A 27481-nucleotide genomic window follows, 5' to 3' on the forward strand; every position below is an offset into this window, starting at 1 on the left:
GTTAATATTAACTGAAGTTTCAAACCATAAAGTTGAACAGTGCATCTTTGTCACTGTGCAGATAAATGTCTTGTCACCACACCTTGTTTGTCTGTGTCTGCAATGAGCCAGTCAGCACATGCTAGGGCCAATCCCTTTTCTAAGAGGGTTTATGCTCCACTTTGTGTTTCAAGAGTACAGCAAGAGAATGAGCAAAGTATACATGTTTTAATTTAACTATCATGGCAAAGCATTGTCACGTGGTGTATCTATGGATCATTTGGCATTTTCAGACCTATAGTGTTGCGCCTTTCAACCTGGACACCGAGAATGTACTGCAGAAAAAAGGAGATCCGGGCAGCCTGTTTGGATTTTCTGTTGCCTTCCACCAGCAACTGAAACCTGCCAGAAAAAACCTGTGAGTGAAGACAAACATTTTTAAGTTTGGGTTAAATCAAATTTTTGTCTTAATGCTCAGTATTTTCCACCAGACTGCTGGTAGGAGCTCCCAGAGGAAAGCACCAGAACCAAGTGAATGTTACAGGAGTTGTTTACAAGTGTGATCTGACTACAAAATCCGAGCGCTGTCAGGCCATTGAGTTTGATGATTCAGGTACCTAATTTGTCTCAAGCTGTGTGTGTCAACTTTGTATGGTAAAAATAAGCATAATTTTAAAAGTAATGAGCAGCCAGCGACATTGATCACCTCACAAGCTGTCAGATTTGTCTGATCCATCTCAAAAGCAAAAGCATAATGCTGCTTAGGCATTGTAGAAACTGTTGATCTGCTGAGATATTCCAATACAATCGTCTCTAATGTTTAAATAGAGTGGTGTAAAACTGAGAAAATATCCAGTGAGCAACTGTGGGTGAAAATGCCTCACTGATGCCAGAGATCAGAGGAGAGCAATACACACCACACAAATGCAACCTAAAACTAAACCTCTTTGGCAGAGGTCAGAATATAATAGAAAGCCTTTTTGTCATTGTATATACAATACTGTGAGCTTGGGAGTGCCACTCTTGCTTGGTGTATTAAAGTGAAAGTTATATACATGCATTATGTTTATAAAAATTACATTAGGCACATAAAAAAGAACCACGTGCACACAATACACCAAAGGCGGCTGGATCATAAAGTGTCAGAGTTAATAAAGTGCTGGAGTCAACTGATGCATGGGTCAGTGTAATCCAGTAATCCACTTCAACTTTACTTATGTCCCTTGGGCTCACTCCGAGCCGATAAAAGACTCTGGTCGGTTACAAGTGCACTGATCAAGGGGCTGGCTGCTATCTGGACTGTGTTTTGGGTCGTCTGTGTGAGCCTTCCTGAACGATAGCATCAGAACACAGAGGTAGAGGGGCAGAGGATAGGATTATTAGCAGTTAGAGCCAGACGAGCAGCCCCGCCACAGCTTAAGTAGTATCACTGAGCTCGGAAGAGGGTAATACCCCACTGAGAAGTGATCGGGACCCTATGAAACGGAGAAGCTGTCACAGAGGTAAATACCTGTGGGATCAAACATATTGAAAAGTTAATTGAAAGTAAAATATAGCATAAAATATAATAAATAACCTAAAATAAAGATGATAATATGACTGTAATGTGAGGGTTATTGTGACAGTGAGTGTAGAAGCACAGGTAAGTTTGCTGAACAGAATATTCAGAATGATGGTGTTGAATGCCAAACTCTAATCAATGAAAAGCATCTGTATGTAGTTCCCTTTAGGATTTAGTGCTGAATGGAAAGCAGTGATGTCATCGTCTATGGACTCTATGGACATGTTTGCCCTGTACAAAAATTGATGTGAGCCAAAGTTGTGAGGTTAAATTTAAAGTGCCTCAGTACCAGTCACTAAAAACTCTTCATTATCATCGGAGTGAGTCCAACTGGTCTGTAATCATTCAAACTGTCCACACCAGGCTTTCTGGGGGGAGCAGGGATAATAGCGGCTGACTTTAGGCAGCGTGTGAGAGTGGCATGTGCTACACACAGATAAAAGGTGTTTGTAAAGAGAGCCGTGATTTGGTTGAAACACACCTTGCAAAGTTTCTTGGGTATTCCACTGGGGCCGGCAGTAACTCATTTCAACCAAGGTAGAGGAGAGGAGCATCTCTGAATGCACAACACATCAAACCTTGACAGATTTGCAGTTTCTGAGTGACACTATCATGTCAATATGGCCCAAAATCTGCAAGGAATGATTCCAGTGCCTCAGGGTAAAACAGGGTACAGCCTACTACAATCAAGGTTTAAGTAATGAAGTGGCCACTGAATGTGCACTGCTCAAAAAATTAAAGGAGCAATTTTTAATCAGAGTGAAGCATCAAGTCAATTAAGTTAAGTAGCAGAGGGGGTTGTTAATCAGTTTCAGCTGCTTTGGTGTTACTGAAATGAGCAACAGGACAAACAGGAATGGTTTTACAGCTGGAGGACACTGACATTTTTCCCTCCTTATAGTCTTTGTTGTTGTTTTTTTCACTAGTTTTGCATTTGGCTAGAGTCAGTGTCACTACTGGTATCCAGGATGGCACATCAATACATACCATTGCCAGAAGGTTTGCTGTATCTCCCAGAACAGTCTCAAGAACATGCAATAGATTCCAGGAGACAGGCAGTTACTCTAGGAGAGTTGGACAGGGCTGTCAGGCAAGCATACAAGTACATAAGAGCCATACAAACCACTCAGTACCATTTTGAGTTGCTGCAATGAGATTTTGGCAAAATGGACTAGAAAGCCACATAATTATGTCACTTTGATTTTTAGAGTGTCTTTGAATTCAGCCCTCTGCAGGTTGATCATTTTTATTTCCAACAAACAATGTTGCATCTTTTCATTCCTAACACATAAGTTCATATCAGTATACATATCCAGCATGTTTTTTTTCCTGTTGAGATCTGATGTCTTTTTGTTCCTTTAATGTTGTGCAGCAAAGTTATTACTTTAAAATCAGTTATTTTATTATCATAGCTCAATATCTAATAGAAAGATTTCAAACGTGGCGAAAAAGCGAGGAAGAAAAAGAAGAGGTAACAGCACTCCACCGCTTGCTCAAATTTCATCATCACTATTTAATGAAAGGAATCCACAGAATTTATTACTCTAAGACTTTGAGCTCGACTGTTGTAGGGTTCGGGGCTTAGACAGCAAAGTACATCCAGTTTCACTGTGATAATATAAATCTCTACATTTAATTTAAAAGTATTTCTGGGAAATAATCTTTAAGTGTCTCTGAAATAAAAGATGTCAGTAATTATTTACTGATATTGCAGTAACACAGTGAGCTCAACCTTCTTATTTTCCAGAGTTCCTCGATAGCAAAGGCATAAATAACCAGTGGATGGGAGTTAGAGTCACAAGTCAAGGTCCTGGTAAAAATCTAATGGTAAGGAATCCATTTGGATTGTAAATGAAAATATAAGAAAATCAATAGGTTTTGTGAATCTATTCTCCTTCCATTTCAGACTTGTGCTCATCACTGTCAGCAGTGGAACCCAAGCCCAGATCTTTATGTTCCTCACCTGCTCACGGGTCAGTGCTACCTCTTAGGAAATGACCTGAAGGTGGGGGAAGAAAATAGGAGGTGGCGGAGGGTCGTTTGTGATTCTGAACACCTAAGACGTGAAAAGAACCACAAGTGGTTTGTGTACTGCCAGCAGGGTCATGGAGCATCTTTTGCAAAGGATAATGTATCCCTCTTATTTGGAGCACCAGGAGCTTATCAGTGCATTAAAACACAGTAGCTAAAGTGTTTGATGAAATATATTCATATTTATTCATGTTTTCTAAAATGCTTCATCCTCTTTTCACTCCATTGATCCTGCTCAAAGGAATAGTGAGAATGGAAGTCTTGGACAATCTGGAAGTCTTCAGTGAGGAGCCCCGTGAGACCGGGAATAGAGATCAGTTTAACCCAGAACTCATCCCTCTTCTTTCAAACAGCTACCTGGGTCAGTTTCTTCTCTCTTGAATCCTGTTTAATAAATGTAAAGATCCTGAAGGTCATCCGTAAGAATATCGTCAAGAAGTGTCTGGATCTGGAAGCGAATGCCAAAATTAAGATGTGTATTATAATAGTGGCAATTGTCGTGTATTTTTATCTTGATGACATCAGTATTTTCTATCAATATTTTTATATCATGTATTGTTATATATATTAATCACACACTCTAATTAATGGTCACATTATATATTATTTGTCACCTATATTGTCACTCACACACTGGAGCACTGTATAGGTAGGTGGAAAAGGCCTGCCGCGACCTGGGATTTTTCCATTGAGTAATGCTAGCCCCCACCTTTGTGAGGAGCTTCACCTTTTACACAGTGCACTCTTGACCCAGCTTCTCCCGAGGGGAGGGCGAGTAGCCGGAGTGAGTCCTGAAAGGGAGGGGAAGAGGCGCACCTGGACTCCTTCCGTGGGAAAGTTGGGTGTCTTGCTAGCCCCCCGAGAACAATTCATAGAACTGTTGCCTAAAAAGCATCTTAATATGTCCCCTCCGCCTGATAACAGCTGGAGGAGGTGTGAGGTTGGTCTATAAAAGGGCATGGCAAACTTGGGAGGGAGCGCTCTTCTTTGCTCTTCCTCTCACCCGTGTTTGCAGCGGCTGCAGGCTCTCACTCCCGAGAGGGCTTCTGTTTTTTATACTCTGTTAAACTCTGGACGTTTATTTCATTGCTTTTCTACCACCTTGTAACAGCACCAAGGCACTCACTCTTGGGAGGCTTTTGCTTTCTTGCATTTTGTTTAACTTTTTGCTATCTTGTACTTTGTTTAACTTTGTGCTTCAATAAATCCTGGAAACGAAACCTGCTCATCTCCAGTGAGTTTCTGTGAAGTGTGGAGCTTTTCTCAAGGTGCATTTGCTCCCATTAGTCTCCCCTCCGCCTGGTAAGAGCAACATGGGGAGAGAGCCGCAAAAAAACCCGACACAATGACTAAAACTCTTAAATTCCTTTACAAAGTGCAACTTTGCAATCAAATGGCTTCATCCTACACTATCCAGGATTCTCCATTGACTCTGGAATGGCCCTCATCAGGAAGGGCGAGCTGACGATCGTATCAGGAGCACCTAGAGGAGGTTACAGTGGCCAGGTGGCTTTTCTGAAGGCAGACCCTGTGGCACAGAGAAATCTGTCTGTGGAGTTGGTCCTCTCTGGGCGAGATCTGGCCTCCTCCTTTGGCTATGATTTGACAGTGGTGGATCTCAATGGTGATGGGTAGGTTGAAGAGCCATTAAATCTGTAAAAAAGTCTAATAGAAGTCTTTTATTTGCTTTTTGTATGTCCTTGGCAGGTGCCACACTACATATTTTTTATTGGCTAGTCCATCCACATCTATCTTGAAATTCCATAAGAACCACCCATTTTCATGGTTCCTCATATTTATTCATTACTGGCATTGGGGAAGTACATAGTCAAGACTTCTGGCTCTATGTTTAGTAGAGTAGTCACTAGATTGTGCTGCTCTTTTGGTTTTATATTGTGTACTTTTGTTACGTGCAGGTGGGAGGACCTCGCTGTGGGAGCGCCGCAGTTCTTTGTCAAAGACGGCATGGTTGGAGGAGCAGTCTATATCTATATTAACAACAAGGGAAGAAACTGGGAGAAAATTTATCCAGTCCCACTTGTTGGGCAAAAAGAATCCATGTTTGGCCTTGCAGTGGAAAATATAGGAGATGTCAATCAAGATCATTATGGAGGTTGGAATATTTTAACTGCAATTACATGATGGTAAAAAGTGATTAAATAACAGCTAGCACGAGATATTGGATAAATCAGGCTGTAGAAGAAAACTCTCTGAGTAATACACAAAGGTAATAATCCACAGTCTTCCTCAGGGCAGGACGGAAGTGTCCTGTTGTTGAACTGAACTTTAAATATGTAACAGATAGGATATCTCATATCTGCTCAAATAATTATGAGGATTTCACTTTAAGGGTTAAAAATATCTGTAATTAAAAGACACAAAGAGAAATGGTACATGGTGTTACTGTGGTGGAAAATCTCCAGCTTGGACTCTTCTAGCATAGCTTTGCATGAGTCACAGGTTAAAAAAAATCATCATGTATCTTAGCCTGCTTACTTCTACTTACAGCTGTCTTCTAAATGGCTACACTTTGCAAACAGAAGGTTTGAATAGAAAGTGGGTGGAGCTTTTGTGCTCATAGTCAGACCTGTTGGCCTGCGATGACCATATTAGGGATGTCCTCTCCACTTGATATCATAGAGAGCCAAGAGTAGAAAAAAAATGCCTGAAACAGAGTGGTTGGAGCACTCTGAAACCTCAGTCTTGGCTCACAGGGATGACTTGTACATTCACTGACCTAATTATTTGAAACTTCATTTTTATTAATATGAGCATTCACCACTGTAAGAATATGTAAATGACAGTAAATAAGGAAATCATAAATGGGCCTCAGAAGTTTTTTTTTTTTTTTTTTTGATAAACCGCTGTCTTTGTGTTGTCACTCTGAGTCATGTTAATGCTGATCTTTATTGACAGATATTGCAGTGGGAGCACCATATGAGGCTTCTGGGTGAGTATACCTTTACTATGGTTCTTCAGATGGTGTCAACAAAAAGCCAGCGCAGGTGGGTATGCTGGGCTCATTAAGAAAAGACAACAATTTAATTAAATAATATATAAATATTTGCACTGCAAAAATGGCCCTTGAAATCACTTCTTTCTTTAGATACTCTCACCGGGATCGAAGGAAGTGAAACTGTTTGGATATTCTCTCACCGGTAACCTGGATGTGGATGATAATCAGTTCCCTGATTTGGCTGTTGGAGCGCTCTCAGATTCAGTTTTTGTTTTCAGGTATTTTTACAGTCACTGCTTTAAAAAAAAAAAAAAAAGTATATAGATATTCTCAGAAGTTATTTCAGGAGTTTATGCAGTGATTAGTTGAAGTTTGTGTTATTTAATTTCTTTTCTTTATTCTGGATAGAAACTGCTCCCAAATTAACAGTTTATATTTTTAGTTTCTGATAATTTAACTTTTTTAGATGTCATATTATATTGTTTTGTGCTATATTAATATTTTTAAACATATTTACTAATTTATTAACAAAGTGTCCATAAATCCAGCCATTCACAAATCACTGCATGTACTCTTTGCTGTTTAAAATTTCTCCCTTGCTTTGATTGCATAAATATGAAATTATAGAAAGTCTCAAATTAGTGAATTTAGATCTTTTTCTCATGTTGCCACCGTCACAGAGCGAGGCCAGTAGTCACCGTCAGCACCTCTCTTAAGATTACACCAAATGAAATAGACATCACAAAGAAACGATGTGATGAACAAACTTGGTGAGCTACTCAAAAATACTAATTATAACAGGGTCAAACTGCAATGCTATTTGGTTTTAATACATGTCTGCACAAAACTTTAAGTTTTTTTGCAGTGGAGGCAGGCTTTACCTACGCAGCACATCCTGAGTCATTCAGCCCTAAACTGAGTAAGTTTCCTCACTTCAGTATTGATTAAATCCACAGAAATAAGGCTGCCGTATAAGTCTGTTTGTCTCCAAAGGTCACCAGGGCTAATTATAGGACCTCAAGGTAACTATGTGCATCCTTTCGATGACCAGAAGGCACATACATCCATCCATCCATTTTCTTCCGCTTATCCGGGGCCGGGTCGCGGGGGCAGAAGCCTAAGCAGAGAAGCCCAGGCTTCCCTCTCCCCAGCCACCTCCTCCAGCTCATCCGGAGGGACCCCAAGGCGTTCCCAGGCCAGCCGAGATACATAATCTCTCCAGCGTGTCCTGGGTCTACCACGGGGCCTCTTCCCGGTGGGCCATGCCCGGAACACCTCACCCAGGAGGCGGCCAGGAGGCATCCTAATCAGATGCCCGAGCCACCTCAACTGGCTCCTTTGGATGTGGATGGATTTGGATTGGATTTGGATTCAGATGAATGGGTGAGTGTGTGAACTACAATCAAGTGCTTAGTGCTAGTAGTACATTGACTGCAGTCAGTTGTTCCTGATCAGCTGGATGGACTTATAATCCTGTTTATCTACTTTACAGTGCTCAACTACACTTTTAAAGCTGATTATGAGAGGAAACAATCAAGAGCCAGGGTTGAATTTCTGGGATCATCTCAAGGAAAACTGGAGCTCTCTGGTCAAGGGAGAAAAGCCTGTACACAAGCCAAACTCCAACTTTTGGTACTGCTTCAGTTTGTTAGAAGACACAAGATCTCCTATTACTGCTTGGTTTTTAACACTTTTATTTTTGGTGAATAGCTTTATTGCACATTGCAGAAAGTTTCTTTAATGTGAAAATGTTTCAACTGTAGTGTATTTTCCAATTTCAGAGATTATAACAGTTAAATAGAAGCATCATACCAAACCTCCTTGGTAAAAAACAAAAAAATCACATTGAGTCAGAACAAAGCTCTTCTGTTCCAGAGAGATATCAAGAACAAGCTGCAGAGTATCGCCGTCTCTGTCACTGTGTCTCTGTGGAGCTCCAGTCAGAAAACCAGTGCTGGTGCAGATCAACTCAATATTACTCCTGTCCTCAACCTCTACCAGCAGAAGACCACTGCCTCAGAGGTACAAGTGTGTATACATGCAGTTGTAATCAGTCACAATGATTCAACTTTTCTGAGTATATGAGGACTTAGAGACTGAAGATTTCTAATGAGCTTAAATTTTTACAAATTTAACCTGCATATGAATAGTGATATATGAACAGAATCTAGTTTTGTTAAGTTTAAAACTGTAAGAGTTTCTGCTCTGTTGATTTTTACAGATTACCCTGATAAATAGAGGCTGTGGCAGTGACAGGATTTGCCAAAGTAAGCTGAACTTACAGTACAAGTTCTGTTCCAAAAAAACACAAAACGGTCAAGATGTTTTCAAATCGCTGGCCAGGTAAACCAGAATATCCCAGCTCAGAAACAAAGTTATGTTTTTTTTTCCTTTCTGACAAAGCAAAGCATCAACCCAGCTGCATACTTATCTTTTACTGTCACTGCTCTAGAGAGGATGGCGTTGCAGTCATCACTCCATCAAATGAAGACATAGCTTTGGAGATCACTGTGACTAACAGAAATGGGGATGATGCACACCAGAGTCATTTGACCATCGTGCTCCCAGACACAGTGCGCTACTCATCCGTTGTCTTGAGTACCACAGAAGTGAGTTTTTAATCATGGTTTTGAGTTTTCGTATAGTATTTTTTTTATTTTTGGTTTCTGTTTTGATTTTTGTATGTATATTAGTTCTTGTGTTTCTGTGTTCTTACTTTTCTAGTGTGTCTGGTGTTTCCCTGTCTTTAACTTTCTTTTTTAGCCTTTTTACAGCTTTGTTTGAACACAGTGGAGAGAGACAGGAGGGTGGGGGGAGAGAGACAGGGGAAGGCATGTGGTAAATAGCGACAGGTTGGGACGCAAACCTGCGCCGTCCACACCGCCATGCAGCATACATGGTTGCCTGCTCAACCACTGAGCCACACCAGCTCCCTCTGTCTTTAACTTTCTGTCTTGTCAGTGTGTTAGTGTCTTTATTTTACCTTGATAAATAAAGTCATAACTCTGTATGTTTGCTGTTTTTTGTTTTTTTTACTCGGCGTATGCTGCTTTTTCATTTGTCAGATCAGGTTTTACTCCATGAGTCCATCTCCTGTTCCTTGTGCTTTAGATCTAGATCCCTGCTTTGTGTTACATTTTTTTAGCCAATAAGGGCTCAGCATTTGTTTATTTTCAGCCTGCCTCTGTATCATGCATTTGTGTCCACTCATTACACCACACAGTTTTGAGACTGTAGAATGTGGTGGACAAAAAGTTGATATATTGGGATATTTTGATGATGTATAATTATTCCAGAATTCAAGATGTCTTTGTTGGCACTAACAATTTTCCATAAACATTGTGTATTTATACATTTGGCTATGAGACTGTGTGCTTGTTTCCACAGGAAACACAAGTGAGTTGTACAGCCAATCACAAAGGGACACTAATAGCCTGTGATCTGGGAAATCCACTCCAGAAAGATGCTGAAGTGAGTAGCACTGCTCAGTTTCTTCCACATGGGCGTCACTATTTGCATGTATGATGGTTATTTTGTTGCTTTCAGGTAACGTTTTATGTCATGCTCACAACTTCTGGCGTCACACTGAGCACAAAATTAGTCAAAGCCACTTTACAGCTGGAACCGTAAGTAGGCTGATCTGAATGGAAAGTGCCACCAGTCACTGACTAATGAACAATAAATGATTATCGGTAAGCAATGATAATCATTTTCAAACCTTGTTGGTTCTTCCTGTGATGTAGGACAAGTGAGCAGACCATAGAGCCAATAGAGGCATTTGCCAAAGTTGTTTTTGAGCTGGAGCTGCAAGTTTATGGGTGGGTACTGCATTTTATTCACATTGTTTGTTGGGTTTGTCATCTAAAAATAATGCATGATGTAGATCAAAGGATTTAAAAATGATTAATGTTATATCATAATGGTCTGTGGTTCTTCATCAGGCTGGCCAGGCCTTCTCAGGTGTCAATTGGTGAACTTTTGCGGGGTGAAAGTGCCATTAACTCTGTGGAGCAAATAGGAAACTCGTTTCAATATGAATTCAGGGTGAAGATATTTGGTGTATCTTAATTTTAATTATATATAGTTGTTTAGTTTTTGCTCATAGGTCCAAGAAAACTTTTTGTTTTTAATAGATAATAAATTTGGGCAGACCACTGAAGCAATTTGCAAATGCATCACTAAGCATCTACTGGCCAAAGGAAAACTCTGTAGGAAAGTGGTTTCTCTACTTGACTCACATCAGCAGTGAAGGTGTGCAGTCTGTCCCCTGCTCACCTCAGGATGAGGTCAATCCACTTAAACACGTAAAGGTTGTAATTTCTGTCATTGTTCAAAATGTAAGCAATGCTTTAACAACATCTAACCACATCCTGTCTGATACTAAGAGCTGGAATGACCCACCAAGGAAAAGGCGTGAGGCTGAACACAAAGCCCTCTCTACTACTGATGGATTCTCATTTCTTCCAACACAAAGAAAATACAAAACACTGGTAGGATTTTTTTTTTTTTTTATGAAACTTAAGGTTTTAATTAATTAAAGGGCTGCAGGAGTTTGCTTTAACTATTGAACCGATACTTTATGTAAACTGGCTCATGATCATGGGTGTCTGCCCTTCCAGACCTGCTCAAATGGATTGAAGTGTGTGGAGATACGCTGCCCTCTGCTGGGAGTGGATAGTACTGCATGGGTTCTGCATTCTCGGCTTTGGAACACCACATTGGCAGAGGTGCTCTATTTCTGACAAGTGTTATTACATTGTTTATAGCCACAGCAAGTGAAGGAGCCATATTGCTCCATATGCCCCACACTATGAGGAAGACTGACAAAATTAGCTTTTTTAGCAGATATAGAAATATGTATATCCAGAGGTGACATGGAGTGAATTTTTGGATTGTTCATGTAATTCACTCTCACATGGGTACATGTGAATGTGATACAGGTGTGGGTAAAATATCACCAAGATAAAAAGTAGCTAAAGGCAAAAATGTAGCCTACTTTACTAACTTTTAAGAAAAATTGGCTTAATGTTTAATTAGAGATATTCATATGGACTTTTACCTTTGTTCCTCACTCTGTTACCCGTTTCCAGCCTCACCACCAGTCTCTTATTTAGTGTTCCTCTTCCATTTAGGATTACAGCTCTTTGAACTACCTTGAGATTGCTGTAGATGCGATTCTGACTCTACCCAACTCTCCAGAGAATATTGGACTTAAAGCAGAGAAGCTCAGGACAGAGGTGACATTTTTTTTTTTTTTGTTTGTTTGTTTGTTTTTTTTGGGGGGGGGGGGGTATAAAGAGGGACTTTACTTAATTACTCATGCAAGCATTTGCTTCTTTGTAATCTACCCTTTGAGTTTAGACAATATCTAACAATAATATATTAAAGTTATATGTATGTAACAGACTAAGATGGACAGAAATCCCCAGCCCCCTAGGATCTGTACATCTGGTTGTTTTGGGTCTGCACAGTATTATTTGAATGTCCACAGGTAAAGCTGACGGTGTTCCTTGAGAGAAGGTCTGAATTCCTGGTCAAAGTTGCGTGGTGGATAATTTTCCTGACAGTCATTGCAATGCTGCTGCTGTTGGCCTTTTTCGCCTTCATGTTGTGGAAGGTAACAAGAAATGGATTGTGTAAAATGTTTGTTGTGGAAATGTGCCAAACCAGGTGTGGAAGAACAATTTCTGACATTAACCTGCTTTTATTTTCCTATTTAGTCAGTCTAAATCAGTCAAGATGGCAATAAAACAAGTTTTTTCCAACTGTTGTGGACACTTATACTCCACTTTACTCTTAGCATTTCTCCTAAATTATGAATAATTTACAGTACATGGAAAATGTGAAATTCACTATACTGATTTCTGCAATGTGAAAGCGCTTAAAATGTGCATAGATAAGGACTTTTAGATGTACAGTGAGTATGGACAGCGTATTGGAACATTTACTGTTCGTCATTTACAAACTTCTCTATGTATTGTCTCACTAAACGCAGTCTTATGTTGTCCCTTCTCTGTGTGTGTGTCATTTCTTCCTGTAAGCGTGGGTGCATCCGATGCTTTGAGTATGAGAAGAAGCTCTCGCATGATGGAGATCCAAACACAGAGACAGCGCCCCTTAACGGCTAAAGGGCAAACCAACCTTAAGGACACCTTAGAGGTTTAAGGCGTGTGCAGTGACCTGGTAACGCGGTGGCTTCAGTAGTGAACTGTTGCTTTATACCAATTAACGCAGAATTATCTGATATTTTTCAGAGGAATTGAGGCAACCGGGATTAAATGAAATGAGACATCCTTATTTTGTAGTCTGATTTATGCCGATGTTGACTAAATATGACTTTTGATACAGCTGCATCATAGTTCTATTGTAGCCCAACTGCACTTGTACTCATGATCTCGGGAGTGTTCATGACTTTTTTTGGCATACATAGAAAATAATAGAATGCCACATTTACTCAAATTCACATTTTTTTTTTTTTTAAATAATCACACACAAACATTGAAGGGAAAGTTTCATCTTAAATATCCGAAACAACACATGGATAAAGAGGACAACTTGTTTATACAAAATATGACAAGGATTCTATTCAACTTCCATAAAACGCATTCTCAATTATACCCCCGCCCTCCTCCACCCCCCAGCAAACCTCTTCTCTCCTGTGCCCTCCATTTTAGGAAGTGGGCCATCCTTCAGCACGATGTACTGAGATTGATTTCCAGATCACAGGAAGGAGGACAGAGGAGACACAAATCAGAGAAATGATAAATGCCTCTAGTATGTATTTATAGGAGCTGAGGTGCAAAGGTTCACATCAGCACAAAATAAAGGACCAGTTGTGCTTTTTGCACTTTGTAGATGTCCTGTTCTGCCTCTTGCTCACTTGCCAGAGTACCTCCCGTCACCTCTCCTTGTCTCTGCTTTTACCCCAGGGAAAGATTGTTTTGGATTTTGTTGGATAACCTCGTAGCTCTCTGCAGTCACCTTGTGTTTAGTTTACCTCTCATTCAGCCTTTGTTCACCAGTCAGCTGACTCAAGTTCTCCTGTTCATCTGGTGACTTGTGCATTGGGTCTAAATCTGAACATTGAATCAAATATGCAATAAATTAAAGAACATCTGAGATGTCGACATATCTTGTTTAGTTGCTGCATTTTGGCTGCTATTGAATAAAAGTAAAGAATCAACATATTTTTCTTTAGTTTTTTAATGAAGCAGAAAATATCACTTGTTTGATACCAAAAAACTGTTACAACAACATGAAAAAAAAAAAAGGTTGTGCTATACTTTCACCATGGAGGAATGTGAGTTGTAGGAATGGGCCTCAAGAACAACTTTCCTAAAGTTTAATGGAAACACTGCAGCCACCACAGACATGTCTGACTGCTGAGCACTGAAAGCACACGATTAAAACACTGTTGCTTTTAAAATACTGTGAAACACTTTTGTCATTGTCTTTGTGCAATATAATGCTGTGTGTGGTGAAGTCTTCTATATGCTTCCTACTGAAGGTTTTCATTTCAAATGAACATATCCACCTTTGACTGCTGGCTTGTTGGCAGTAAAACGATTTCATGTCGTTGACTGAATATTTTCAGTCACTGAAAACAGTTGGTATTTGGGGCAAAGATGGATATGTTATAGAAGGAAATCCTTGTCTAGATCATATTCCTACTGTAGGTCATCTTAGTATATTTAATTCTGTTACAAGCAAGTGGGATTTCACTGTTTCTCTTTAAGTGTCCTTTTGCAGTATCTATACATTCTCTTATATCCTCAGTTTCTCTTTTCTCTCGAGCTGCTCTATACACTCACTTTCATCATCTCTGAGGAATAGTCGAGCATTTGGGGAACTGTGCTTATTTGCTTTCTTAAAGGTGGACCCAGTGCATGCAGCTAGCTACGATAGCTTAGCATAAAAAGTGTAACGTGACAAACGCTGAAACTTTACCCTATCAAGATGCAAATTAAACATGCTATACTGAATATTGTTTAAGATAATGTCACTTAAAGATGCTGAAAGCTCAGAGTTGTAAAATTGATACTGGGGCGATGCACTAACAAGCACTTCATTAAGAGCTTGCAGGTACCAGGTTGGACCCAATAATGCTTCAGAACTGCCTTAATTCCACGTGAATAGAATCTACAAGGTGCTGGAAACATTCCTCAGAGATTTTGGTCCATATTGATGGGAAACATCACACAGTTGCTTAAGATTGTCACCTGCACATCCCCCCATACAAGTCTCCCATTCCACCACATCAAAAAGGTGCTCAACTGGATTGAGAATCTGGTGACTGTGGAGGTCATTTAAGTTCAGAAAACCCATTGTCATGTTCAAGAAACCAGTTTGAGATGGTCTTTGTGACACAATCTGAAAACAGCCATCAGAAAGGGGGTACACTGTAGTGGTAAATGGATGGACTTAGTCCACAACAATACTCTGGTAGGGTGTGGTGTTTAAATGGTGTTAAATTGATGCTAAGGGTCCCAAAGTGTAACAAGAAAATATCCTCCACACTTTACACCAACAACAACAACAGTCTGAAGCACTGATACAAAGCAGGATGGATCAGTGCTTTCATTTCCCTTTTTCTTTTACACCAGATTCTGACCCATTCAGTGCATATGTGGCCATTTTCTTCTGACCTCTGGCATCATCAAGGCATTTTCATCCAGAAAACTGCCAATCACTGGATATGTTTTCCTTGCACAATTCTCTGTAAACCCTAGAGATGATTATGTGGGAGAATCCCAGTAGTTTCTGAAATACTCAGACCATCTGATACCAACAACTATGCTGAAAATCACTTAAATTGTTTCTTTTCCAATCCCAGCTTCAACTTAAGCAGGTCATCTTGATCTCATCTACATGCCTAAATGCACTGAGTTGTTTTAGCTGAATAGATATGTGTCAACAAGCAACTCAACATGTGTACCTACTGGAGTGGCTGTAAGTGCATGTTGGTCTGTATCGTGGCAAACAGCATTTTTACTAGTTAGTAGATATGTCAACTGGTTCCTGTCAATAAATAATCAGCATATAATTCCTGTAAAATGGCAGATTGTTTATGGACACATCAAACAAGCCAAACATTTGTGGATTTGCAGCTGCTGGTATGCAGATCTTATCAAGACAGAGCCAAGCTAGATGTTTCCCTTTAAACTAATCAGCAGCTGATTATATCTCCATGTTTTCTTAATCTTCTCATTTTACACTGTGTGAGCTAAGCATACTTCCCAAAAAGCCAAACTAATCCTTTGTCTTCCTGTCCTCTTTCCTAATGACAACTCCCCACAAGCCTCATCTTTTAAAGTCTTTGATTTTGTCTTCATCAAAACACATGAAAAGTTAGAGCCATTGTCTAAGTTCTGACATCCTGACCATTCAGTCCAATGTTACAATACATAGTGTGCTCACTCACTGTTTAACAACTTCTGGAAAAATAAGTACAAAAGCGCACTGTTAACCAAAAAAACGTCCCAACTTCCCCTCAACAAGACTTCAAAAAGTAACTTGAATCCAGCACATATAACAAGCCTTATAAAACAATCACACAAACACACTCACACATGATGCTCCTTAACACTCTCTGGTTAGGAGTGAAGAAGCCAGAAAACAACTACAGCTAATAATAAACGATGTGTGATTTTTTTTTAAATGATTGGTTTACAGAAAGGTAACAATTAATACTTGATTTTTCCTTTTTTTTGCCACCAGAGAAAGTTAAAGACAAACTTAAAAACAACACAGCCATTGCCTTAAAGCAATACTAAAAACAAAATATGATATTACAAATAAATTAAAACCAGCAATATATTACACTAATTTAAGCAACCCAACTTGGTTTGAGTGTTTACATTCAAAATCAGCCCATTGTTTGGTTTCAAGAGTCACACTTTCATCTTTTTAAAAATAAAATAAAATTTCCTAGCCAAAATATGGCAATTAAAAAAAAAATAAATCAAATCATATTATTTTTACTGCTTTCAAAAGATGGAAAAATTGAATGAACCATGCCTAAACTGAAATGCATTTAAATTAAATTTCATGAGAAAAGCAGCAAACAAATGTACTCACATTAAATCAGCTGCTCACTGAAACTACACAGTAATTACTGGAATGACTAATATCTACCTCACAGACCACCAAGCAGTCCCCTCCATCACCCAGACACGCTGCTAAATTCACGTGATGTTAAAAAGTTTGTTCTGTTGTTCCCTTTAAGACTTCCAGCACTGCACACCGTTCAGCATCTAACTCCAATCAGTTAAACATGGCACTAAAAAAAAATTGTTTTAAGTCTTGTATGTAATTATCACTGTGTGGTTAATGTCTCATTAGTTGCTTGGGGAGTAGGAAAAATATTCACTATTTATTTAGTGCTGTAAACAGGTCTTTGATTATTGCTGACTTAGCCTGTTTTTTTGAAGTGTTTTTTTAATGCTGGTGTAACCGAATGGAATGGCAATTATTTCTTAACAATGTGCTTTAGACTCCAGCATGAAAAATTCTCCTTCACCTCTGCACTGTAATAACCAGCTATCTCCACATGGTGGCAGCAGTGACCACAAAAGGTAAAGACAACAAAGAAAATTGGGAGAAAGCGGAGCAGACCGCCTCCAGATCGAACCCGTCCATTCCGTTTCTGTTCACTTGGACCCGTTTCGATCTCTGCCTCGAGGCGGCTTCGCAGGGTTGGAGGCAGGATTATTTGAGGGTTTGCTGTAGGGTGGAGAGTAAGGCCCATAACCGGCCAGTCATGATTGTATCTTTCCCCGAGATCCCCACCTCCTGAGCCACTGCCTCCTCACCCTGAAACAAGGAAAACACATTTTCAGCTAATGTATGGAGCAGATATAAAACAGAAAGGTCAAAAAACTCCTTTTTAGATAAAAATTAATTTTGACAGGAACACTTACTATCCATGAATCCATGTCCTGACCACTCATAGCGTGCCTCAGTTTATGGACACCACCCTCAGCTCCATAATCAGCTGCCTGGTTCTCACATCTGGACGGGCAATGTCCACCTCCACCTCAGGGTGTTGATCTGGCTCACCAGACCATCACCTGTCACATCTGGCAGGTACCTGAGCATACACACCAAGAGGCGTTCACATACAGAGTAACTTATGTTATGCTATTTAATTTCCTAAGAAAAGAAGTTAAAGTTTTCTTCAACATATAGTAATAGCTCTCATAATAGCATGGCTCTAGAGATGGTTTTGTTTTTTTGTTTATTATGGGGCTAAATCAGCCCCCCTACTTTGGTCCGAAGAAGCATCTCAGAGCCATCATCTATGGATTGATTCTGTGACATTTTGTACAGACACTAACTGTCCCCAGAGGATTAATCTACTGACTCCAGTTTCATGTAGCTGCTGCTGCACCACTGAGTGACATTTTTGGTACAGAGCAAATGTTTCTGCACCTGGGCTTGGTTTTATGGACCAGTTATTGAATTTGTAATAACTTATGTATTACCTTTTCCTAACAGGACAGTAAGCAGCACCAGATATTCTTAAAACTATTCCAAAAGGACATTTTAATAGTGGTCGATACAGTTTTAAACAAGATCTTAAAAATATGAGCATTCACTATTGCATGTGTGTGTATCTTTGACTAAGATCATTATAGAAGTGCCTCATTTGATAACAGCACGTCTGGCTTGAGCCCCCAATTTGTGACAGATGTTGCTAAGATTGATGTGCCTCTAACATAAAATGTTGACGATGAAGGTGGACTCCAAATCTGCCAGCGTGCACTTTTTTCCCCTTTTTTTCCATGTAGCACACTCAGCAGTGTTTCCTCTTCTGGAGCCTGATTCATTGGTGCTGAGCCAATGTGTGTGCACAAAACCAAGCAGACCCAGGTAAGAGACATGGGTGAGTTGGTGGATATTAAATAAACTCAGTTCCATCTGTGCATCTTCCACCTCTGGCACCATCACTCACTCACTCCTCCTCCTCCTCTGCCTGTGCAGACCCTCCCCTCGCAGCCCTTTGCTTCTGATCTCGCTCACTCCCCGGGTCTGCCCGTTCCAGCAGCGGTCCTCTTAGTGACGTCGGCAGGCCATCTTCTCATCGTTGAGATGGTGTGTGGGAGGGACACCCAGAAGCCCCGCATGGGCCGCAGTCGCTCTTTCAGCTCGGTAACCTGTGTGGAGGTGAAGGAAACTGGGATATGACTCAGACCTGGTTTTAAAGTATCCCTGTATTGAAGCTGCAGGGGATGCTGGGTAAAAGTAAAAAGCTAACACAACATTGCTTCTGGGTCAACTCTTAAAACCATACCTCTTTCAGTTCCTTATGAACAGATATAAATACCTAAAACCCTCCTCATCTGCTCCTGCTTTAAGATTCATTATTTTTTAAGCATTCAAGCTCGCAAATCCACTCTATTCACACAAATGCTGTCTGGGCTCTAACCGCAGGGCTCTCAGTTATGAGTTTCTCTGCTTATTTAGTTGCTTGTTTATCTGTTTTTTCCCCACTCGGTTCTGAATAAGATTACACACAGGGGCAACCACGGTTAGATCATTACAGTTACATTTAAATAATGCTCAACACAGAGAGATAACTTTGCACCATTATAATGGATTATTTTGGCAGCAGAACCTATTAGGCATTTTGGATGTGTTAACCATTGATCCAGAGCCACCATGCTGTTTGTTCCTTACCAGGCGATCCAGGTTGGTGCCTGCAGCAGTGGTGGGTTTCTCTTCAGGGGTGTAGGTGCGGAAGGGCCTCCTGTTACTCCCTGACTCTTTGGGTGAGCGTTTGGCCCGTGCTGAAGCTGGCCTGGGGTTTCCACAACCTTGGAACACCTGAAGTAAGCAACGACACCAGCGTAAGTAAACAGCTGTATGACAAACATTTTAAGGTTCTTCTATGCTGTGTCGTAGTTTAAGAAAATTAGATAGTCTCAAACTATCTCAGAATTACTTCTGGCAACACCTGAAGAGCAAGTGTAAAAGGCTTAGTGCTTTTTTCTGAGAGAACAAAAAGACAGGTTTGATTTAAGTTCTGAATTAAAGCTTTAAAAGAAGAAGAAAAAAAACACCGGGGACCTTGAGTTTCTGGGAAGGAGAGTCAGTGACGTCTGCAGACAAAAAATGTTGCAATTGAACAATATAACACTTTTGAAAAGGCTCCCTGTAACCTCAGCAGTCACGCTGTGTTAGTGAAAGAGTGCAGTCATACAAAGCTGGCCTGTAAAGCAGAGAGCTGTCTGTTCCTTAAAGCACTACCACCACAAACCAGCAGCTTTTCTGTTTCTAACAAGACGTGGGAGTCTCTCTGGTGGATTCACTCTTGGGATGTCTGCCATGTTTTAATCATACTCCGAGGCTATCGTGTTCTCATCTTTACTGCATGCTGTCTCATTAGAAAGATTAAAATTGAAATTAAACAATAATTAAGATTACAGCTCTTGCTTGAAGATGGAAGATCAGCATTTTATGTCCTCTCAACGGTTCAGTTAACATTTCAGTGGAACAGCTCAAGTGCCAAACGCTGGGAAAGCAATAAAAATGCATCAACGCTCATTTGGTTTTCATTTTTAAGTCCTGATCATCTGCTGCTCTTTCTTACTTTACTGGAGATGCTGACACTGTTTTCCTGCATGTGCATGATGGCCTCTGACACTTTGACAGAGATGGAGTCAGCTGCAAGCTCCATGTTGAAAGGTCCCTCCAGCTTCTCTGAAACCTGGTACAGAGCATCTGCAAAACATAGAGACAGAGATGGGAGGGTGATAAAGTTTGCTTTGACTCTAGTTCTCACTCTCAGATCATATATATATAGAAAACTCTGTGTGTAGGTGGCCTACTGAAGAACCTGATAAATGTCAAGACAATGGTTCCCTGTGCCTGGAATCTCCACCCCTGGCCAACCAGCTAAAAGAGTTTGATTTACATCTCTTTGGGGGGTGCTCAGTAAGATAAAGAAGCAAGCTGTCATAATAAAAAGAGAAGCGTGAAAAAGAGAAAAGAATGGTGGTTGGACAAAAGGGTGCATGAGGGTAAAATGGTTTTGAGTTCAGCAGCCATGGATGGAGTGATGAAAGGTAAGAGGAAGCACTCCAGATGAAAGAGGGCAAAAAAATAGAGAGAATGTAAGGGTTTGATGAAAGGAGAAAGGAAACACAGGAAGACAGATCAGTTGTGAAGGAGCAGAGAGGCATGAATGATTAATGGAGGAGGAACTCATTAGGGAAAAGGACGTGAAAGTAAATGAGTGACAGGGGAACAAGAAAGGATCCTACTTTTAGGTATGCCTCATTTAATTATAATGATAATAATTCAAAATGCTGTTAAAAGTCATTTAGACACAGATTTTTTCTTTTATGCTTAAGGACCTAAAAAAAGCTGAATTTAAGGTTCCTGAAATGCTTTAGGAGAAAAATGTAAAACATCATGCACCACGTATCAACAACATATGAGAATGTAGCTCCTTCTATCACCCACCAATGAAATTGTTCCATTCGGTGTCCAGGTCAGCCTGATTGGCCAAGCAGCCCTTCATCACATTAAGGCACAGTGAGTGACAAGGCTGCAGGGAGGGCATACCTCGACACAGGGGGCAGTACCACTGACGCATCAGGCCACGCACACACTCTGAATCTGCAGTTAACTAAAGACAAAGCCAAGAATAAAACAGAATAAATACACACAGGCACGCACGCACACACACACACACACACACACACACACACACTGACCGTCATTACGGCTACTTCACAAAGGAGTTTTACAAGTTTGCAGCTCCAAAGTTGATCCAAAATTTACATTTTAAATATAATTCCTTGCCAGTATATTTTAGACAGTAGAATATCTTGGATTAAAAATGCCATTAAAGATAAGCATGAGGAGATGCTGAATAGGAGCCACTTACCTTTGTTGCTTTGTTGACAATATCCCGACCAGTAGCAAGGCCTTGAGATAGCGCTCTAGCTGCAATGAAAGCTCTCGACACCTGAATATCAAACCAAAGATAACAGATTTGATCATGCTTTACCATTCTCCATATCTAGGTATAATACAAGTACGTATCAGCTCTGTAGAATTTACTATATACACACTTGTACACGAAGTTTGCGAGGCACATCCCCAAATGGCTGCAGCTGTTCAGCGTGCTTGCTGACACACTCCAGGTAGTCCTCACTGAACTGATACTGGGGGTTTACCAGAGAGAAGACCCGCTCCACCAGTCTTGACCAGAAATCTGAGAGAACCTCTGTCAGACTCACACTGCCCCCTGTGGACAAAAGAATAGCAGTTAGAGTCTCTTGGAATACATCGTTTTCTGATAAATGCTTTGAAAAAGAGTGACAGCAGAAATCCTTGAGCATCTTAGGGTGCATTTCATCATCTTAGGGTGATGAAGAGTATTTAAGAACAAACTTCTCTCATTTTCCTTCCAATAAAAGCTACATTAAGCTTGTAAAAGCCATAAAAGAAATTACTTTGGAAAGTAGGGACACATTTGAACAGCTAAAAGGAAAAATAAACCATGCAGAAATTTTTATGTGCACTGCTTGCTTGCATTTGGTGCCTTAATGACTAATGCTAAGGTGACTGCATAAAAATTCCAAGGTTGATGAAGGAAAATACAGAAAAATTATTTTACAAATATGTTATCCTTTCACTAAAGTGTTTTTCTCCTTGGCTACACACACAGTAAAAGATATTTGGAGAAATCTGATTGGCATTGCTTTAAATAACTCACTCAACTTGTTGATGCAGTGGAGAAATAATAATTTGGGGGAAAAGATGGTGCAACAAGAGAAGGTAAAGAGCGAGCACTTTCCTTCTTTCCTTCCTTTCTTTCCTACTTAAATAACACTCTAGCACAGTACCTCTCACTCTGGTGAAAAATACTGTAATCAAATAAAGTATAACTGGACAAAACTTAACCCAGCACTTGCTCGATAATAGCTGAAGAGTTCTTAAAATGACCGCATAGAACTGAACACTAAATCTTTTCTGCTTTGCAGCAGAGTACCATCCATAATGTGTTGTCTGCTTGAATGTCTGCACAGAATAAGCATGCAAATCTCCAATCTGTAGTCTACTATACAGCCCTAAATTAGCCATACGTGCTGTTTGGCAGACAATGACAGGCTGACTTAGCAGCCTGCAGATGGAATAGTCAGCGAGCGGCTGTGAAGCCAAAAACAGAGCGATCCGGAACAAAAATAGAAATGGTCTGGCATCTGTGGGATTCCAATTCTCGCTCTCCTTTTTTCCTCCGGTTTTTCCTGGCATTTCGGTTCTCCTCAAAAGACAATGATGCTTTTTTTACTGCTGTCCATAGCTGCTGATTTACCACAACATGAGAGTGGACTGACTGAACTATACATAACTGTCAGTGCTGGAAGGAATTATTGTACCTCTTTAACCAGAGTACAGCATTTCCCTGCAGTTATTCTTTCCTCATAGTGGTGTTGGAGCCCAAAGTAGGCTACATAAGCCAGGCGGCTTCCTTAAATTAGTGTTTTTTTTAACACTATGCAATAAAACTTGGATCCCCCTCACCCCCATTTTGTTTGGATTGGAAGCTAGCGCTTGCCATTTGTGTTTTAGATCAGTAAACCCTCATTAAATCCCCAGTTTCCTTGTTTCATATGGCAGATCCAACCAAAGTCCAGTCAGCAACCAGCCTGACAACTTACTGGGGCACTTATTAGGGCAGTTATTCTCAAGATTATCTAAATTAACTTTAATTTAAAACTTCATGTACAGAACTGCCAGTCAAATTTGATAAAAAAATCACTGACAAAGTTTGCTAACTGGTGGTATTCTCCCATAGATTTGAATTTCAGTGCTGTTTCTCTCCTTTATAATGTCTCAGATCCAACCGAGGTGTGATATAGCATTGCCAAAATCATGAGATTATCTGACTATCTATGACTGTCGAGGTGGCTAAAGGAGTGTTAAAACCAACCAGAATAATATCTGCGAAGCTCCAGGAACAGCTCTTGGAAGACATGTGCGTTCTGGGTGAAGAGCAGGCCATAGGTCTTAGTAAACATCTGGTTCATAGACTTCTCTGAAAGGTCTATAAGCTCTTTGAAGAACTCTGTGCAGAGACAGGAAAAAACAGCGATTAGATATAACCTGGTCACCCACCTTCTTTTTCTCTAATATCTCAGCCAGGTTTCTATGTAGGCGCTCCCTCACCCACCTCCCCTCCCTGAAAGATTACCAGCTCAGATCCTGCACACTGGTAAATGGGTTTAACAAAATGTACTCTATTTAAAATCCATCTTTAAGACTCATATGCAGTCTCCCACTCCTTAAGCATCTTTACGTGACTCATCATTATACATTATATAAAAGTGTGAAGAAGGGTGATAACAGTCTACTGCAGGTAGGAGGAGAAAGTGTAAATTCAGCTCTGTACAGCGACTGCTACAAACCTGCAGCTATAGACACAGAATTCGAAACAATAAGTGATAAATTCTCTCAGATACAGACAGCTATTAAAAATGTTTGGGTATCCAGTTTACAGTTTGCAAGCCATGATTAGTTTTCAGCCAGTGGAAATTTTTATAAAGACATCTATATCTGGGTGAAGTCATAGTAGTATAATCATGGTTAATTCAGCTTAGGCTACCAGGAAAACACTATAGCCTAAAATGCAGGATAGCTTGGCTCTGGTTGCTTCATTTGTAACTAGATTTATAAGTGCTCTCTTGTAAGTCCCCACCTGCATAAAAATGTCAGGTGCTGGAATTACATAAGTAACAAGCATGTTAATGTATGTGCTGTACTTCAAGCATCTAGCAGTCAGTTTAGTAGCTCAGAAGTATGACCTAAAGGGAATTAGGAATGTATTTTTTTTTCAATTCAAACCCACTGCTTTTATTTTGGTAGATAGAGAGGGTAATTTTTCAACTAAAAATTCCTACCATGGCATCAAAAGTAATAATTGCCTTCTAATCAGCTTCAAATCAGATAATGCTCCCATTAAAAACATGACAACTGTGAAAGTGTCAGCCTCTCACCATCAAACCTGCGGTGTCTCTGGGTAAAGGTGGTCAAGAGAAACTGGCTGTTGTCTGCAATTGCTTTGAGGAAGTCCCTCTCGCTCTGCTGGGACAGAGTCTCCTCCATCTGACTGGAGCAGCAGGTGTAGTCCTGAGGACAGAGCCGCAGGTGCTCACCTAGACCAAAGTACAACCAGGCCAGAAGAGAAAGCAGAGATTGATCACACAGTTAGAAAATGTACAGTGAGAAATCTGATTCTTCTGGGTTTATTAACAATATATAATTATATGTTTCTACTTTAAATCTGCACTTGGTGTTGTATAATTAAGAGCAAGGTCAATTTCCATTATGGGGGGGGGGGGGGGGGGGGGGGGGTTGCAAAGCACAGTTTCTTTTAGTTTGAAAGTCAATTCCTCCACTTGTCAGTCCATTCAGTGGGGAAATCTTATTAAAGATAACGGCGTGATAGAAAAAAAATTTAATTTCCATGCATGAATTATTCAACTTCAATCTGTCTCTCTTTGTCAGCACAGGTTGGGTCTTTGATAAGTCTGAGGTAATGATATATGCAAACGAAACACAGGAGGATTTGGGGGGGTAACCCACAGAGCACTCAACATATGCAAAAGGCTTGAATTCTTTGTTTCTATAATGTTGTATCTGACATAAATATTGCGACTCTTAGTAGAGCCGAAAGTCTGATTCCTAACTCCACCCTGGCCGATGTTCCTCTGTCTCTTTTGTTCTCTCTGTGTCTCTCACTATTAGCCCTCTCTCATCCCTCTATTTCCATTGCTAAACTGCCTCCCTTCATCCTTCACTCTCCCGGCCATCTGCTCCCCTGGCCCACGGGACAGTGAGCCAAGACTCAGGCAGTGATAGCCCAACACACACACACGTGCACACACACTCACGCACACACACAAAAATCAATTCAGCAGTTGCCTCACACACACTGAGCTGAATTGCTATGAAAAAAAAAAACCAAACAAACCAAACACTGCAAGCATAAATTTTATTCATAATTACTTTTAATAGTAGCCCCATGTGTGTCTGAGTGTAACAAACATCTTCTCACTGATTTACATGCAAAGCTAAACCTCCAACAAGTAAGCTGCATCTTCACTGTCATTTGCTTCCTCACGTGGTCAGACATACAAAAAAAATTTACATATAAAACCCACTTTTCTGCATCCCCTCCTCCTCGGTTCTACCCCCTGACCAACTTCAAATTATTCAAAATCTGACTGTTTGTAATCCACATCCAATCTTCTCATTCTGAAGATAAGATTATCACCAGTGAACAGAGCCTATGGGTGTATATGCAGGGATTTAGCAGTGAGCCAGTAGGCAAAGACTAATTAGGGGCGAGGTTCTTTGTTGCACCGGTGTTGGCAATTTGCTCATCCCCTTAATCATCCTATTTAAACCGCACAGAGGGGAGGAGGGGGCGGGTGTAATTTGTTTTAAACCATACTGCATTGTTTCTCTTGGGGGTGAAAACTCACCATGGTGTTCCTAGACCGGTTCTCTGAGGCGTTTTAGTGAGTTTAGAGCCACATTGTACTTCTTGGCATCACTTTTCATGAGTGATTTGTTATCTCTGTTTACAGGGCATTTTCTACAATATAATGTTCCCTTAAAAATGCCTGCGGTGCTGAGCAGTGAGTTTACACTGACCTTAATGTGCATAATGTTATTTTTATCCCATGCTGACGCGCCTACAGTTTCTGCTGCGACATAACTCACCCTATCTTAAAATTGACTGTTAAATCTGCCCCATACCATCATTACAGACCGTCCTGTGTGGGTCCCAAGAACTGTACAGTTTAATGTATCCCTGCTTTGGGATATACGAAGAGTCTTACCGGAATTTGAGTCTTGCGGAGCGGTGCTTGTGCTGTACCCCTTCTCCAAGTACACCTGCCGGGTGTCCGAGCAGCTTCTCCCCGCGGCAGCCAAAGGGCTCCGGGTCCCGAAAGGGGAAGCAGCCGTGCAGAGTAGCACCAGCAGCCCATACCTGGGGAAGACACCCGGGTATCCATCCTTCGTTTTTGAAAAATATTTCAGTGAAGGGTTTCAGATAAAGCCAGACTATGGTTCAGCTGCTTTATAATGAATGACTCTCTGGCCGGTTTAGATGCACGCAAAAGTGAAAGGAGTAACAGGATCCCAAAACGTCAGTCGTTGAAACAGTCATAGTTTTTTCCCCAATAAGTGCAATGAACATCCGGGCCGTGTTTACATCACACACGGGCTGCGTTTCCATCGGCCGTGTCCATTTAATTTGTCCTTCCTGGGAGACCCGCTGTTGTACGTAAATGCACTGTGAGTGTGAATGAGCGCTCCCGGCCCTCAGCATCATCTGACAGGCAAACTGCGTCAAAGACTCGGGACGTAACCAGGGGTGATACCGGAAAAAGACTGCTGTCAAAATAAAAGAGGCGACTTTAGTTGTAGTTGATGGGACAACTGGGAGAGTATAAGAAAAAGAGCATAAAACAACAGTATAAACATTTTGTTTTGTTTTGTTTTTTATTTTGAGAGAAATAGATGGTGTCCCAAAGTTAATAAGCACTGTTTTAATTTGTTCCAAAAATCATGTTGAAATGGCAGTCTGGGGCCTTTCTATAAGCAGATCTCCTAATGTCTGGGTGGATTTTTGCATGTACTCCAGCTCCCTCCCACGTCCAAAAACAATCCATGAGGTTAGGTTAAATGGTGATTCTAACTGGCAATGCAGAAGAAGATGGCTGGATTGATATTGAAATGGCTTGGGTGATCAGATCCCATCAAAATAAATGTGGGACAAGGAATGTTTGTGTGGGATATATGCAGCTTAAAAAATAAACACAACTATGCCTTATTGTTTGCAGTGGCGATGGACCGTTTGACAGATAAGGTCAGGTAGACATCTCAGTGATTATTGATGTTTGCAGAGTAACATTGTGATCTGTAGGGAG

At 40.6% G+C, this 27481-nt stretch overlaps 1 protein-coding gene and 1 pseudogene across 1 annotated transcript; one reads left to right on the forward strand and one right to left on the reverse strand.

The window, feature by feature from the left end:
• Window positions 1-159: 159 nt before the first annotated feature.
• LOC115786971 (integrin alpha-6-like) lies at window positions 160-12913 on the forward strand (annotated as a pseudogene).
• An 830-nt stretch (window positions 12914-13743) lies between these two features.
• On the reverse strand, window positions 13744-26563 carry gpc2 (glypican 2). The gene is given in 19 exon segments (XM_030738569.1): window positions 13744-17120; window positions 17122-17179; window positions 17181-17277; window positions 17280-17348; window positions 17455-17496; window positions 17499-17570; window positions 17573-17616; window positions 18462-18463; window positions 18549-18616; window positions 18619-18682; window positions 19206-19352; window positions 20119-20249; window positions 20994-21159; window positions 21421-21501; window positions 21608-21783; window positions 23473-23607; window positions 24536-24694; window positions 26387-26548; window positions 26551-26563. Coding segments are annotated over 19 exon segments (1740 nt in total). The 3' UTR covers window positions 13744-17066.
• Window positions 26564-27481: the final 918 nt, after the last annotated feature.

Source organism: Archocentrus centrarchus, chromosome 10 (assembly GCF_007364275.1).
Source record: "Archocentrus centrarchus isolate MPI-CPG fArcCen1 chromosome 10, fArcCen1, whole genome shotgun sequence".
Taxonomy (NCBI): Eukaryota; Metazoa; Chordata; class Actinopteri; order Cichliformes; family Cichlidae; genus Archocentrus; species Archocentrus centrarchus.